General features: G+C 41.9%; 1 protein-coding gene across 1 annotated transcript in view; it reads left to right on the forward strand.

Moving 5' to 3' along the window:
- Positions 1-14642, forward strand: part of ANP32B (acidic nuclear phosphoprotein 32 family member B) — a 210302-nt gene that overhangs the window by 103085 nt on the left and 92575 nt on the right. Inside the window, exon 4 of the mRNA XM_078676330.1 lies at positions 13404-13593. Coding sequence (XP_078532456.1) covers positions 13404-13593 — 190 coding nt within the window. The remainder of the gene's footprint in view (positions 1-13403; positions 13594-14642) is intronic.

Consider the following 14642-nt stretch of genomic DNA (forward strand, 5'->3'; position numbering starts at 1 on the left):
GTAGCAAGACTGTAAGCTCCGAAGAAAGTTTAGAATTTTCCCAAAAAACTTTGAAAAAGAAGAAGATTAGCGAAGAAAATCATCGACGTCAACGAAGAAATATAATCGATCCTCAACGTCGTGAGTAAGGCAGAACCAGAAGACCACTCCAGTCCACAAATGGTGAGGTAGGGGCCATGGAGAATACCCCATTTAAGTTCTGCCACAAGTGCCACCACAAGTACGCTCAACACGACCCACACAACGTCTGCAACCTCTGCCTGACTGTGAGGCCTGCGCAGCATCTCTAACGAAAACGCTAAGGATACACCGAAGTCAAAGACAGGCCCACTACGCCACAACATTGCAGACAATGAAGAAAACCTCCCTGAGAGACCTGGGTTTTTCGAGCGATGAGGAGGAACATGGAGCACCTGCTGAGTCGACGCACGAGGGATCGGATGTCGAGGTCCTAGAGGGGGACTCCAAAAAAATCCACGATGAGAAAAAGGCTAAGGATCCGAAAAAGAAAACGAAGAAGGTAAGACACCACAAAGATCTGTTGGAATCAAAGGGCCACGAACATAAGGCCCCCAGACGCCGAGCAAAACGGCGATCAAAGGTCAGCCACTATTGAAAGAACGCCACGGAACCCAAGCTAAGGTTCCTGAGGAGGGAAAATCACCGAAGACGTCGAAAAGAAGGGTCGACACCGAACCCACAAAAAGGGCACTATACCAGCGAAGACTGACGTCGGGAAGAAAAGAAAATCTCCGACCACTGACGCTGTGAGAGCACTCGAGGTCGAAAAGAAAAGGAGAAGGCTTGAGGAGGAAACGGCAGTGATCCTACAAAAAAAGGACTTTGATGCCTCACTGAAAGATTTTAGAATCCAAAAAAGACGTGGTCGAATCAGAGAAGGTTGACGCCTCTGAGGCAGAAGACTCCGAAGGAGAGGAAGAAGGGATCTTCGACTCTCCGCCCACACCAGAACCTCAAAGCGGAGAACCAGCGGAATACGGAGATCTACCTGAAGAGGAGGAAAACTCCGAAAATTTCGAGGAAGAGTGGAAAGACCTTGACACAGAGCCCGGAAGAAGAGATTTGCAGCTACCCTTCGAAAGCTTTACCTCCAGATGACATAGCTTTCTACATTGACATTGTCAAAAGGGCAGCAAATCAATTTGGAGTACCCTTAGAAGAGGGAAAAGGGGTCACATGTTTCTTGCTAGAAACACTGGCACCAGCTTCAAGAGGAACACAATACCTGCCTATGCTGCCAAGTATCCTGGACCAAGGCAAAGAAGCATTCAAAGAACCAGCTTCAAACAAGGGGGTAACCCCTAGAGTAGAGATAAAGCACAAACCCTCCTCAAAAGACCCAAAATATATTCAGGGAAGTACAGTACCTGGTGCATTGCCAACTCTGATGCCCTGTTAAACAGGGCATCAGAGTTGCCACCAACAGTGGAATGAAATGGAAGAGTTGCTCAACAAACTCCCAGAGGAGGACAAAGAGGGCAAGATCTATTGTCCAAGAAGGGGGAAATGTGGCTAACACCTCCCTAGATGCAGCAGATACTGCAAGCAGGCAAATGTGCACACAAACCATCCTCCAAAGGCATCCCTAGCTCAGGATTTCTGGCTTTAAACAAGAAGTTCAGACCTCAATTATCGACGGAATATTCAACAGAGAAGCTCTGTTTGGCAAGGAAGTGGATGAATCCTTTCAGAAAATTAAAAAAGACAATGAAACAGCAAGGGCAATGGGGGTCCTACAGCAAAGAGGTTCTCTCTTTTAAAAGAGGAGGCTTCGCTAACAGAAAAACCACAGGTAGAGGCACCTTTGGTCAAGGACAGCATATGCCACAACAATCTCAAGGACAGCCCCCAAACCAACAGATGGGTCAACAGTCTAGCTACCAAGGTTGGCAACAACAGCAGAAGCCGCCCTTTCGAGGAAGAAGTAAAGACAGAGGAAGAAGCCAATCCTCTAGAGGAAGAGGAAACGGGTCTAACTGATTTTAACACAGAAAAGGACCCACTCAAAACACCAGTCGGGGAAGAATATCCTTTTTCCACAGACAATGAAAAAGGATCACAACAGACAATTGGATGTTACATTTGGTACAATACGGATATTGCATAGAGCTCACAAAGACACCACCTGCAAAACCACTCAAAACAAGAAAATTAACCAGATCGGAACAAACACTGCTCAACGTAGAAATTAAATAACTATACCAAAAACAGGCAATAGAAAAGGTACCAACACAAGAGTGGTACAAAGGAAACTACTCACCATACTTCCTAGTACCCTAACGGGACCAGACCTAAGGCCAACAATGGGCTTAAGATTCATAAACAAGTTCGTACTAACACAACACTTCAAGATGTGTACCCTGCATGAAATAATCCCACAGATTCAAAAGGGGGATTACTTGGCAACAATAGACCTCAAGGACGCCTACTTACATATTCCTATGAACAAAAGGCACAGAAAATACCTAAGATTTCTTCCTAACGGAACACATTACCAATTTAAGGTACCCTCGTTCAGCATAAAATCTGCTCCATGGGTGTTCACAAAGTGTCTAGCTGCAGTGGCGGCACACCTGAGAAGAGAGAAAATCCGCGTCTACCTCTACTTAGATGACTGGCTAATAAGGGGACGCACAAAACAAACCTGTCACAATCATGTTAAAAAACAATTCAAACGCTACAAATCCTTGGTTTCTCAATAAACCACAAGAAATCTTCTGCAACACCAACATGAGAAAAACCTTCCTGGGAGCAAGACTGAACACAGCAAATGCCAAGGCTTATTCCACACAAGCCAGAGTATGAGCTATCTATTACGAAACAGCCCTCTACCAGAGGGGTCAGTCTCTGACAGTGTGGAAAGTAATGAAACTAATGGGCAGGATGGCATCATGTATCCCACTCATCCCCCACGATCGCCTACACATGCGCCCATTTCAAGAATGGCTCACCAACAGCTGGTCACAAGTAACAAGAAGTTGGGAGGATCTAGTGGTTGTTACCCAAAGGGTGCAAGCAGAGATACAATGGAGGGCATCCAACAACATAGCACAGGGGAGACCTTTCAGAGACCCAACTCTATCTGTGACAGTCATCACAGATGCATCTGTCAACGGGTGGGGTGCACATTTCAACCAGCTGAAAGTTTATAGTCAGTGGAGCCAACATGACTCCACAAAACATCAATTTGTTGTAGATGAAAACTGTTTTTCTGGCACTCAAAGCATTCCAGAAACATATTCAGGAGAAAACCATCTTAATACAAACAGACAATACAACCACAATGTTCTACCTGAGCAAACAGGGTGGAACAAGGTCCTTTCCCCTGAGCAAACTTGCACAGGAAATCTGCCATTTGGCGATACACCAAAAAATCAATCTACAGACAGTACATCTACCAGGGGTAGACAACATTACAGTAGACCAACTGAGCAGACAAAACAACTGCTCCCACGAATGGGAATTGAAACGGACAACCGTACAGTATCTGTTCAACATCTGGGGAACACCAGTGTTGGACCGTTTGCAACAATGCAGAACAAGACATGTCAAAGCTTTGCCTTGAGGTTTCCACACCACTTGGCAAAGGGAAATGCACTTTCACTCAATTGGTCACACACATTTGTTTACACCTTTCCACCAATACCCCTGATGCAAAAAGTACAAAATAAAGCAACGGAACCACAAGCAAATATGATTCTCATTGCTTCTCATTGGCCAAGGCAAACATGGTACTCAAATCTCCTAGAAGTATCCAAAGGAGAAATGGTCCGGATCAAAGCAGAAAAAGACCTGCTGACACTGCAACAGGGCCAGATTTTTGACTTGGGACCAGCAACGCTACAACTAGCAGCCTGGCGCCTGAATACATAGAATTTGGGCATCTCAATCCACCGCTCAGAACCATGGAAATTATTTTAAGAAGCAAGAAAACAGTCAACAAGAAAATGTTATACAGCAAAATTGAAGCAATATACCACATGGTGCACTATTAATACACAATATTAATAAATTAAATTAATGGTGATTCTATTAATACACAAGAAACAGTTAATACCTGTATTACTTACCTCTTGGACAGCAACATCAACTTTTCCAGCCTTAAAGTGCACCTTGCTGCCATAGTGGCATACACAGGAGGAATATCATGCTAAAGCTTTTTTACAAGACCAGTCAGCAAAAGGTTCTTAAAAGGAGCAAAAAGAATGGCTCCACCAAGAGCTGCTCCATTACCTACGTGGAGCTTATATACCGTACTTTCTCAACTGATGACAAATCACTTTGAGCCCATGCATGCAGTGGACCTCAAACATATTACTCTCAAAACAGCCTTTTTCTTTGCTGTAATATCACTACGAAGAGTAAGTGAACTGCAAGCATTAACTCTACAAGAACCCTACTTACAAATCCACAAGGATAAAATAATCTTAAAGACAAACCCAGATTTTGCCAAAAGTGGCATCTAAGTATCACTTAAATCAAAACATTCTCCTGCCAGTTTTCTTCAAAAACGCAAAAACTAAAGCAGAGAGAAGCCTCTATACCCTGGATGTAAGGAGAACTTTACTCTATTATTTGTAGAAAACAGATCAGATCAGGAAAACAAAACAATTGTGTGTTGCTTACGCACATAACAACACCGGATCAGCTGTCACAAAAGCAACTATTGCAAGATGGATAGTACAAGCTATCCAAATATGTTATGCCAATGCCAAAAAGGAACTAACAATGCAACCAACAGCTTATTCCACCAGAAAGAAAGGAGCAACTCTGGCATTTATGGCCAATGTACTCATTGATTCCATTTGCGCAGCAGCAACAAGGGCATCACCACCCACCTTTACATATCATGATTGTGTGGATATACAAATGAATAAGGAAGCTCAAATTGGACAGAGGGTGCTTCAACACCTGTTTGTAAGGTCTTCCTTTCACCACAGCCTCCCAGACAAGGGAGAAACCGCATGTGAATCCAGAAAAGGATTCACGCTGCAAAACGAAATGGTTACTTACCAGTAGGAGTAGTTTTGCAGCTTGAAGATTGCGTGAAGAATTTTCTGGATTCACATGCGACCCCCGCCTGGCCTCCCCTATAAGGAAAACAATCAGGTGGGGAAGCAAAGGAATGCATCAGTATTTTTTTCAAAACTATCTCAAGGATTGTAAAACATAAGAAAAAATAATCTGAAAATGGCCACCACGCACGTCGACCTCCAGGATACTGTCTGACGACACACAGGGGACGTACCTGGCACCAAATGGTGGTCGACAGCGACCAAAGCAAGAAAAATAGAAGAAAAAACAAAGACAATTCCAGACCCAACCACTAGATGGCGGAATGATGCACAGCATGTGAATCCAGAAAAATATTCAAGTTGCAAAACTACTCCTACTGGTAAGTAACCATTACGTTACCCCACCAGTTTTTCTAGCCACTCCAGGTGATCCTATTATGCCATGGGAGGGCAGGCGTGATGACTTTGAGACTCATTTGAAAGGCATGGGGGGGGGACATTTTTCTGGCTTAGAGGAAATTGTCTATGTTGAAACGTAGTTTGAGGGTGAAGGCGAGGAAGGTTTTGAAAACATTGCTGAATGGTAATGGAAGAAATGGTGAAGGGGAAAAGATGAGGGTGAAGATAAGTATGTTGTGGCGATGAAGGCGCTTGAGGAGAATTATGGAAAAAAGGTTAGCTTGTTGTGGAGCGTCACAAATTGTTTTCCCGTGTGCAGTTACCCAATGAATCTATAGACTAATATGTGGTATCATTACAAACGGTAGCTGCCACACGTAAGCTCAAAGACCTGCATGAAGAAATTATAAGCGACCAATTGATTAGTCGCACAGCAAAAATGAAAATTCAGGAAAGGCTGTTGAGTTTAAAAGATCCATCATTAGAGAAGGCCATAGTAGTGGCCAAGCGCATCATGATACATCATTTGAAGGAGTTGGAGAAAAATGGAACAGGGAAGGTTCCATCATGCAGGTGGTGGAGTAAACTAAAAGAATGGGAAGTAAGCCAAATAAAGATTTTGATGTTAAAAATAAGTTGTTTTATAGATGTGGTAGTGTAAAGCATTTTTCTACGTCAGGAAATTGCCCAGTCTTAAAATCTAAATGCTTTTAACGCAACATAATAGTGCATTTCTCAAGAGTGTATAATAAAGGAAAGGTGGATAATAAAGGAAGTGTAACCTTGGTGCAACAAGGAGGGAGTAAAGAGGGATCAAGAGAAAGTGAACCTGATGAGGATGTTGAAGTGTTGATGTTATATGATAGTCTACAAGTGCCAGATGTGGGGTCATGTGAGACCAGCGAACTGTGTTGTGAGCCATATTTCCTGCCTAAGTGTGTGGTGATGATCAATTAAGCAAATGTAGATATGTGGGCAGATTCATGTTTGCTGCACTCACTAATAGATGAAGAAACCTGGTTCAAGCGGGGTGAGAAAGAATTATCAGGAACTGGAGAATAATTGGTAGGGTATTGCAGAAAGAAATGACCTATAATGGGTCGTTTTTAAGCATACTTCCGTTTCACGGGACGGAATGCTGTGAGGTGGGCATATATAGTGGAGAAGGGAAGAAACCTACTTGGTTAGCTGGAGCCAAGAGCGTTGGGAATTGTATTGAATCCCTAAGTAGAGAAGCAAGTGTTATTGTTAGAGCGGGTAGATGTTGAACGTGGAAGAAGGAATTCATTGGACTGTTCTGAAAAAAACTGGAATGTCTTTGGAGGTTTTCACATAAAAATAATCTTGAAAAATAGAGCAGTGACAAAATTTCAGAATGTGCAAAGTGTACCTGTAGTGCTGAAGGATGCGTTAAAGGAAGAACTGCATAAGTTGTTAGAGAATGGAGTGACAGAACAAATCATTGGAGGGGTTGAGTCCAATTTTGATTGCCCATAAGCCCATTGGGAAAATCAGGATATGTGTGGACGTAAGGGATTTGAACAATATTGAATAAATGAGCTCTTGGCTGGTGTCAAAGGAAGGCAGTGCTATTTCACACTTTACCTCTCGAGCGCTTCCTGCCAAATGTTGTTGCACCCGGATTCGAGATATTTGACATCCTTCATAACACCCAAAGGTGCCTTCCTGTTCGTGTGCATGCCCTTTGGGATTGCTTCTGCATCAGCTGTGTTTCAGCGAGTTATGCAAGGATTGTTGGATGAGTTGGAAAATGTGAGACTTTTCAAGACAACATTTTAGTATGGACATCTAACAAAGAAGCACATGATGATTTGTTAAGGAATGTGTTGGAGATTTTTTGAGAAGGCAGGACTCACTGTGGAAGCGGATAAATGCAAATTTGCCTGCCGAAGATATTAGACCAAAAATCAAATTGATGGAGATCATTGACAAAGCTCCGCATCCATTAGATAAATATCAGTTAAGATCTTTTTTGGGTCTGGCGGAGTATTGTACCAAGTTTTTGAGAAACGTTTCCGATATGGCACAACCCCTTTGAGCATTAATGAAGAAAGGGCAGAAGTATGTGTGGCAGAATGAGTGCGAAATTCCTTTTGAGGAGATTAAAAGAATTATTGTGGGCGCCGTGAAGTGGAAACCGTTTGTGCGTGACCACACCATAGTCTTGACTGACGCAAGCATGCATGGTCTGGGGGCAGTCCTGATGCACTCCAAAGAGAGGAAAGTTAAGGGTGGTTGCATTTGTCTCAAGACCTTGGAAGGGTGCTGAGGAAAGCTACTCTGCTGTGGAAAAGGGGGCACTTGCTTACTGGTAGGGCATCCAGGATTTTATAAATGTATGGGGAACGAAATTCGAGTTACAAACAGACTATAAACCACGTGTGGATGTGCTCACCACAAAAAGTGCAGGGTGAGCCTCTCCTAGAATTGAAAATGGCTATGTAGGCTATAGGAGTTCTCATTCAAAGTGAAGTGTGTTCCAGACTTGTGCAATGTGAATGTGGATTTCTTATTTAAGTTACTGGTACACAGCAATGTATGTGAGGCAGAGGAAGAAATGGATGGTTGCGGATATTTTGTGTGCAAAATTTAAAGCTGTATCTGAAGACGACTGGAATGAAGTTTTAGCAAGGGACACATGCAAAGTATTGTGAACAATTTACAGAAGGAATGGTCAGATATTATGGAAGAGGCACTTGAAGTGAGCAACTATAAAAATGTTTGGTCAGTTTTCAGTTCAGTATTGTGTAAGGAGCGGTGGAAAGTTGGCAGTACCCGTTGAGGAAAGGTTAAGTATTTTATATGGAGAACATGGAGGAATGTCCAGCATGAAGAGGAAAGTGTGGGAAGACTTTCGGTGGCCAGGGGTGAACCGGGACGTGGAAAGATTTGTAAGGGGGTGTATTTGTTGTGCTTGCAGTGATAAGTCACACGTGGTGAAGACGCGTCTGTAGTACCTATTAGTTTCCCTGGTAAAGCATAGCAAAAGGTAGAAATGCATGTTTGTCCCCAGTTCGAATTGGGAAGTTCAGGCAAGAAGTTTGCCATTGAAAAGGTTATCCTGAATAAATTATTAGTACGTCAGTTTTCCCTGTGTCTTCTTTGTTTGTCCTGCTTAAGCTCGCCCCGCAGGTTTTGCTCCGATTTGTAGGAGATTATGCCAGTATAGCTATCTAATGGTCATCCGCATGCTAAGCTCTGATTGCTGCCTATCAAATGCTATACCTTTTACTAAGTTCTTGAGGGCCATATGGATGCTGCACAGGAATCTACGACTTCCTGCTTAATTTCTGGTGATTTTATTTCACGATGACTGTATTTGATGCATTGTAACCTCTCAATGTCTACTTTTCTTTATTCTATATTGTATTTCATATTATTTATATGGAGACGTTTTATGACATTTACACTATATTGGAATGTTTTAACCTCTATAAATAATGATTGTTTATCTGTGCTTGTATCTGTAACTTTATGGCCCTGGTGGCTGAAATAGTTATTTGAATGAATTAATAAATTATTACTGACAATGGTCCCTAGTTCATATCAGATGAATTTGAGATGTATCTGTACCAGTGTGTGGTGAAACATGTGAGGACAGCAATCAGGCATCCTCGTGAGAACAGCTTGGTGAAAGATTTAATAGAGTGTTAAGTGATAATATACATCTGTCATGTAAAATGGACAATGGTGGAAGGAGGAACTAAAGAAATTGTTGTGAAGTTATCGCACTACTACACATTTCACCATGGGGGAAGCGCCTTTTGTATTGTTGAAAGGTAGCAAACCTTGTACCAAGGCTGTACCTGGATGGATGGGAAGAATGGGTAAAAAATATTTTATTAGTAGGAGTTGTTGAGAAGGCTGCAGGAGAAACAAGTGAGTGCAAGAGCAATGAGAAATTCAATAGACAAGAACATACGTATATGTGTGGGTATATTGTATGCAGATGTTTATCGGGTGGCATAAGGAAAGGGATGTCTAATAGGCCAACTCCCAAAAGTGTAATGAGATTGAAAAAATATAGTGTAGACTTGTAGGATAGAAAGAGGTGGAATATAAGGCGTGTGGGAAAGCAGAAGTAGAAAGTTGGTTAAAAAGATGTATCGAGGATGACAAATTGGATGGGAGTGAAACATTGGGAAGGTGTCCATCTGATATAAGGAGAAGTGGTACAGTTCAAAGTGTACCCGAACATTTGAAGGTTAATGTTTTGGGATATGAGGTTGGTTAAGTGTTAAAAAAAAAACCAAGGGAAAAAAAAGCAAATGTTCATGAACAATATATAAACACTGTAAAGAAATATATTTTGTAGGATTGCATGTACGTATGCACTACAGTGAACATTCATCCATTTCTGATAATATAATTGTCAGGTGAGGCCACCAACTTCAAGGGGCCTAAACTAAATGTTGAGGCATGTAATGGCGGAATTCTTGGGATAACTCAATCAGTGCTACTAAGTGCAGAGGGCTATGTTGCTCCACCATTGAATATATGTTTATGTCTTTAGTGGCAAATGATAGTCAAAGGTCTAGAGATATTGTTTAAGTTGCATAGCTATGTTTGCCCTCTCCTAGTGTCGAATGTTTCATTTACTCAGCCATCGAGGCATCGACTCCTGCATTCAGCACATCATTAAACTAAACCACTTTGATGCTCTAGATTTTCCTTTTGGTATTGGGGGCTACTGTGACACTTCTCCCAAGTGAGACAAGCATTTACAATGCAATAGGTCTCGCATTAATTAGGTTTGAGCTATTGGCATTGCTAAATATTGCAACACCAATTGCAACAAAGGTCTATAAATTGTAGGCCAAAAAATATTGTATTTATTTTTGTAGCTATGGTGGCATGCTGCGCTTTATATGAATATGTTTAAAAGTAAAGTGTGCCATACTGCGATTGCTACAATAGTTAATTGTGGATGCTTTAACAATTGATATGTGCACTGATGGCGTGTGTGCATGTAGAAATTGTGCACTGATGGCTGGTGGTGTGTGTGCCTGGTGGAGGTGTGCACTGCCGGCTGGTGGTGTGTGTGCCTGGTGGAGGCGTACACTGCCGGCTGGTGGTGTGTGTGTGCCTGGTGAAAGTGTGCATTGACGGCTGGTGGTGTGTGTGTGCCTGGTGAAAGCGTGCACTGACGGCTGGTGGTGTGTGTGTGCCCGGTGAAAGCGTGTACTGACACCTGGTGGTGTGTGCCTGGTGGAAGCTTGAACTGACGGCCGGTGGTGTTTGTGCCCGGTGAAAGCGTGCACTGACGGTGGTGGTGTTTGTGCCCGGTGAAAGCGTGCACTGATGACTGATGGTGCCTGTGCCTGGTGAAAGTGTGCACTGACGGTGTGGTTGTGTGTGGTTGTATGTGTGGTTGGGGCTTTGTGTGTAGTTGTGTGTGTGATTGTGGTTGTGTGTGTGTGCTGTTGTGGTTGTGTGTGTGTGTGGTTGTATGTGTGGTTGGGGCTTTGTGTAGTGTGTGTACTGTTGTGTGTGGTTGTGTGTGCTGTTGTGGTTGTGTGTGTGTGCTTGTGTGTGTGGCTGTGGTTGTGTGTGTGTGTGTGTGTGGGTGTGGTTGTGTGTGTTCATGTGTGTGTGGTTGTGGTGTTGTGTGTGTGTGTGGTTGTGGTGCTGTGGTTGTGTGACATCTCCAGATGTGAGACTTCAGAGCATACATCAGTTAAGAAGTTTTGCTCGTCAGTCGCGGCCATAGAACACAGCTGTCAGACTCCTCGCTCACACACATAGCCGCTGTGAGGCCCTGCGCATTTAGCACAACTGGCTGTCAGACTCCCTAACCACAGCAATTCACAGCTCCCCTGAACACTAAAGTGCAAAGTATCCTGTAGCCAGAGGTACCTGTCATTCTCATAGGAGAAGAGACTGAACCACTCACAGGCACTCTGAAAGACCCGCGACATCCGCTGCCCTTGACAGAGATGAGACTACAGGACTAGCACGACTGAGGTGTCTCCACTCCTTGGAGAGCACCAGCGTTTGCACCCCCCTTCCTAGCCACATAGGATACCCCGCAAGTCTCTGCCAGTTGTGGAATGTTACCTGCCATCATCAAGCTGTGCGCAGGGATCTCCTACCGGCACCTGCACAGCATGACTGGTAAGGATTCAGAAAGAGACGTACGAGGAGTGTAAAATATTTAATGCTTTTCATCTCTTGCTTGAGCGCCCAGAGTTTAGGAGTGTGCCTAATGCGGACGCAGGGAAGGCACCCGAGGCAGAGATTTAACGCAGCTCGTCCAGGGTCACACCTTTTGATAAAGGTGGGAAGCTGGGATTATTATCTCTGTTTCCGTAGTCCACCCTTTACTAAATAGACCACTGTCATTCTGGGTCTTTCCTCCCAAAATACTTTCTTGCCAAATTCTGCTCCGTTAGAAGCATTCTCAATCACAAACTCTTTATAAAATATTCTGATGCGTTTTTCTTTCCCTTACTGCTTGGGACAAGCGTTTAGAGGCGTTTGTTTTAGCACTGGGCTCTATACAAACATCTCACTGTAATACTAGCAATGATTGTATGCTACCGGCATGGTGTGGCATTAGGTATTACAGGTGCATTTAAGAAGAGTTAACTTTATACAACGATTGCTACGCAAGCACTCACTAAAGTATCCATACATTCAGAAAGCAATAAAAGCGATCGCTATTGTAAAAAAGAAAAAAGAAAAAAACACGCCCGTGAGTGGTGCGCGCGCGCCACTGCGAAGCATATGTTTTCAATAATCGCACCCATGTCTGGGCACGATAATTGAAAACATATGGGCTTTGGTGCGCGTAACAGACACCAATAGGCCATGGGCAGAGCTATGCGACCGCCTATTACGTGTTCTGTTAAAAACAACTCACACGCAAAGCCCAATCAAAATGGACCATAGGAAATGAACACGCACGAGCGTGTGGAATTTCCAGGTCCATTTTGAAAACCCGGACAAAGGGACTCTCGCCTGCTCGAACACTGCTTCGCAGTGTATTGCGCTAGGCGCAAGACCTAAAAAAGGGCCTTTAAAATGGTTTCAGATGATGGATAAGGTCTTGGAGGCTTCCTAGCTCACGCCCCCAATCCCGCCCCTCAGCCACCGCCCTTAAGCTCAACTCTGTGAGGATGGGAGTAGATATAATTAATTGACTACAGAGCGAGCTTGACCAGTCGTTAATTATAGCCTAGCAAGTTTTCCTGTAATTAACGACTGGGCAAGCTCGCTCTGTAAATGCCCATGTGACAGAATGTCACAGCAAACAACAATCCAAGTAGTGCTTTTCTGGAAATTTTACGAAGTTCAGAGACCGTTTTGGATCCTACCGATCATAAAGCTGCTTGCTCTTAGGCAATGCCACCCAGCTTTTTTATTCCTCCAGCTTTTAGATAACGAGTACATCATGCCGTCTGTGGCAATCTTCTTAAAGAATGTTATTAAATGTAGGCTACCCATCATATTGTGATCGGTTGGTGATGTAAACAAGATTGTATTTTATGATGAATTCCTTATCAGTTGCCGCTGAAGATCTTTTACTTTTTAAATAAGCTTATTGCATACTTAATCATTTTTTATATGACTTTTAGATTTGTAAATAGTATTTGTTTTATGTTTGTACTTTGCTTTTATGATTTCCACTGAAGAAAGAAAATAAAGCTTATTTTTTAATTGAATTGACGACACCAGTTTCAGACACTTAGGTCGTAACTTATGTGAGCAATGTAAAACAAACTTTTTTTTTCCATATGATGCAACATTGGATTGAATTTTTTAGAATCTGCAAGCATGTTTTTTTAGATTGTGTGCTATGTCATTGACTTCTGATATACTGATCTGTTAGGTTTTACATAAATAAAATTGCATATATTGAAAAGATGTGCTACACTGTTTAGTGAAACTGAAGTCTTATTTAAGTATCATCATGAAATATTAAAGATTTGTCTTCCTTTGCAATAGAAAAAGTTAGAATTCCTGAAGAGTTTGGACTTGTTCAACTGTGAAGTAACAAACTTGAATGACTACAGAGAAAGTGTTTTCAAGCTTCTTCCACAATTGACCTACCTCGATGGATATGACCAAGAAGATGGAGAGGCCCCTGATTCTGATGCAGAAGCAGACGGTGTAGATGATGAGGATGAAGATGAAGGTGAGTCATAGTCTGATATGGAAAGTAGAATTATTACCAGAAATTGCACACCTTTCTTATTGGCCTGCATTTTCTTTTAAAGGATATCCTTCTCAGCTTAAGGGGCTTGTTCAGAAAGGTGTGTACATTAACTACTACACCTAGAAGTAACACTGCACTTTAGCTGTGCGCCATTTGTAGATGTACTCCTAGATAAAATATTGCATTTAACCCTCACCTTTAATCAGATAGTGGATGGAGTCTCCTAGCATAGAATTTATGAGTGTAAAATTACTACGTGGCAGAAGTCTTCTTTGGGGAAAATATAGAAAAAAATGTTTCAAGTTCATTATTCTTTAAAAAATGTTAATTAAAACGTGTTCGTATATATAGTGTAAATGTAACTTAATTTAAATGTGTATTAAAATAAAACTAATGACATGTAAGAGCTCAGTAAGTTATCAAAATCGACATAATAAATAATTTAAATATATTATTTTAATTTATGAATAATTGTTAAGCAATCATTTTAAAACAAACCCACCTGCATTTATATTTATTATGTAATACAGATTGTTCCCCAAAAAATTTTGTTGGGTTAATTTTATTGTTTTACTTTTTATAATAAAAGTTAAAAAGTTTGTTTTTATATTAAGTTTTTTATAAAATGTCAAATTGATATTCTAATTTAAAAAATTCATACTGAAAATCTTTATATATAAATTTAAATTGCAAAATAATTTAATTAATTGAACAGTAGTTCCCTAGGCGTATTTTTTTATTTCTCTTCCTCCTTTGTTTACTATGGGAGTGTGCTGCAGTATCTGAGAGGGGCCATGTGCGGTGTTTGACTTACTCAAAGGCTGGGCTAGAGTTAATTTGAGTCTTTTTTGACTCTTTAGGCATGTAGTGATCTTTTTTGTTTGCCTTGAACTCCCTAAAACCCTCCCATTTAGTTGTGAGTATTGCCTTTTTTCCAGCCACTTCCGTTTGTCTCTCCCACACTTACTACAAACACATATATATCTATGTGTGTGGCGATCTCTGCCGCTTTCAAATAGATCTCACCA

The sequence above is a fragment of the Lissotriton helveticus genome, chromosome 2_1 (genome assembly GCF_964261635.1).
Source record: "Lissotriton helveticus chromosome 2_1, aLisHel1.1, whole genome shotgun sequence".
Classification (NCBI taxonomy): domain Eukaryota; kingdom Metazoa; phylum Chordata; class Amphibia; order Caudata; family Salamandridae; genus Lissotriton; species Lissotriton helveticus.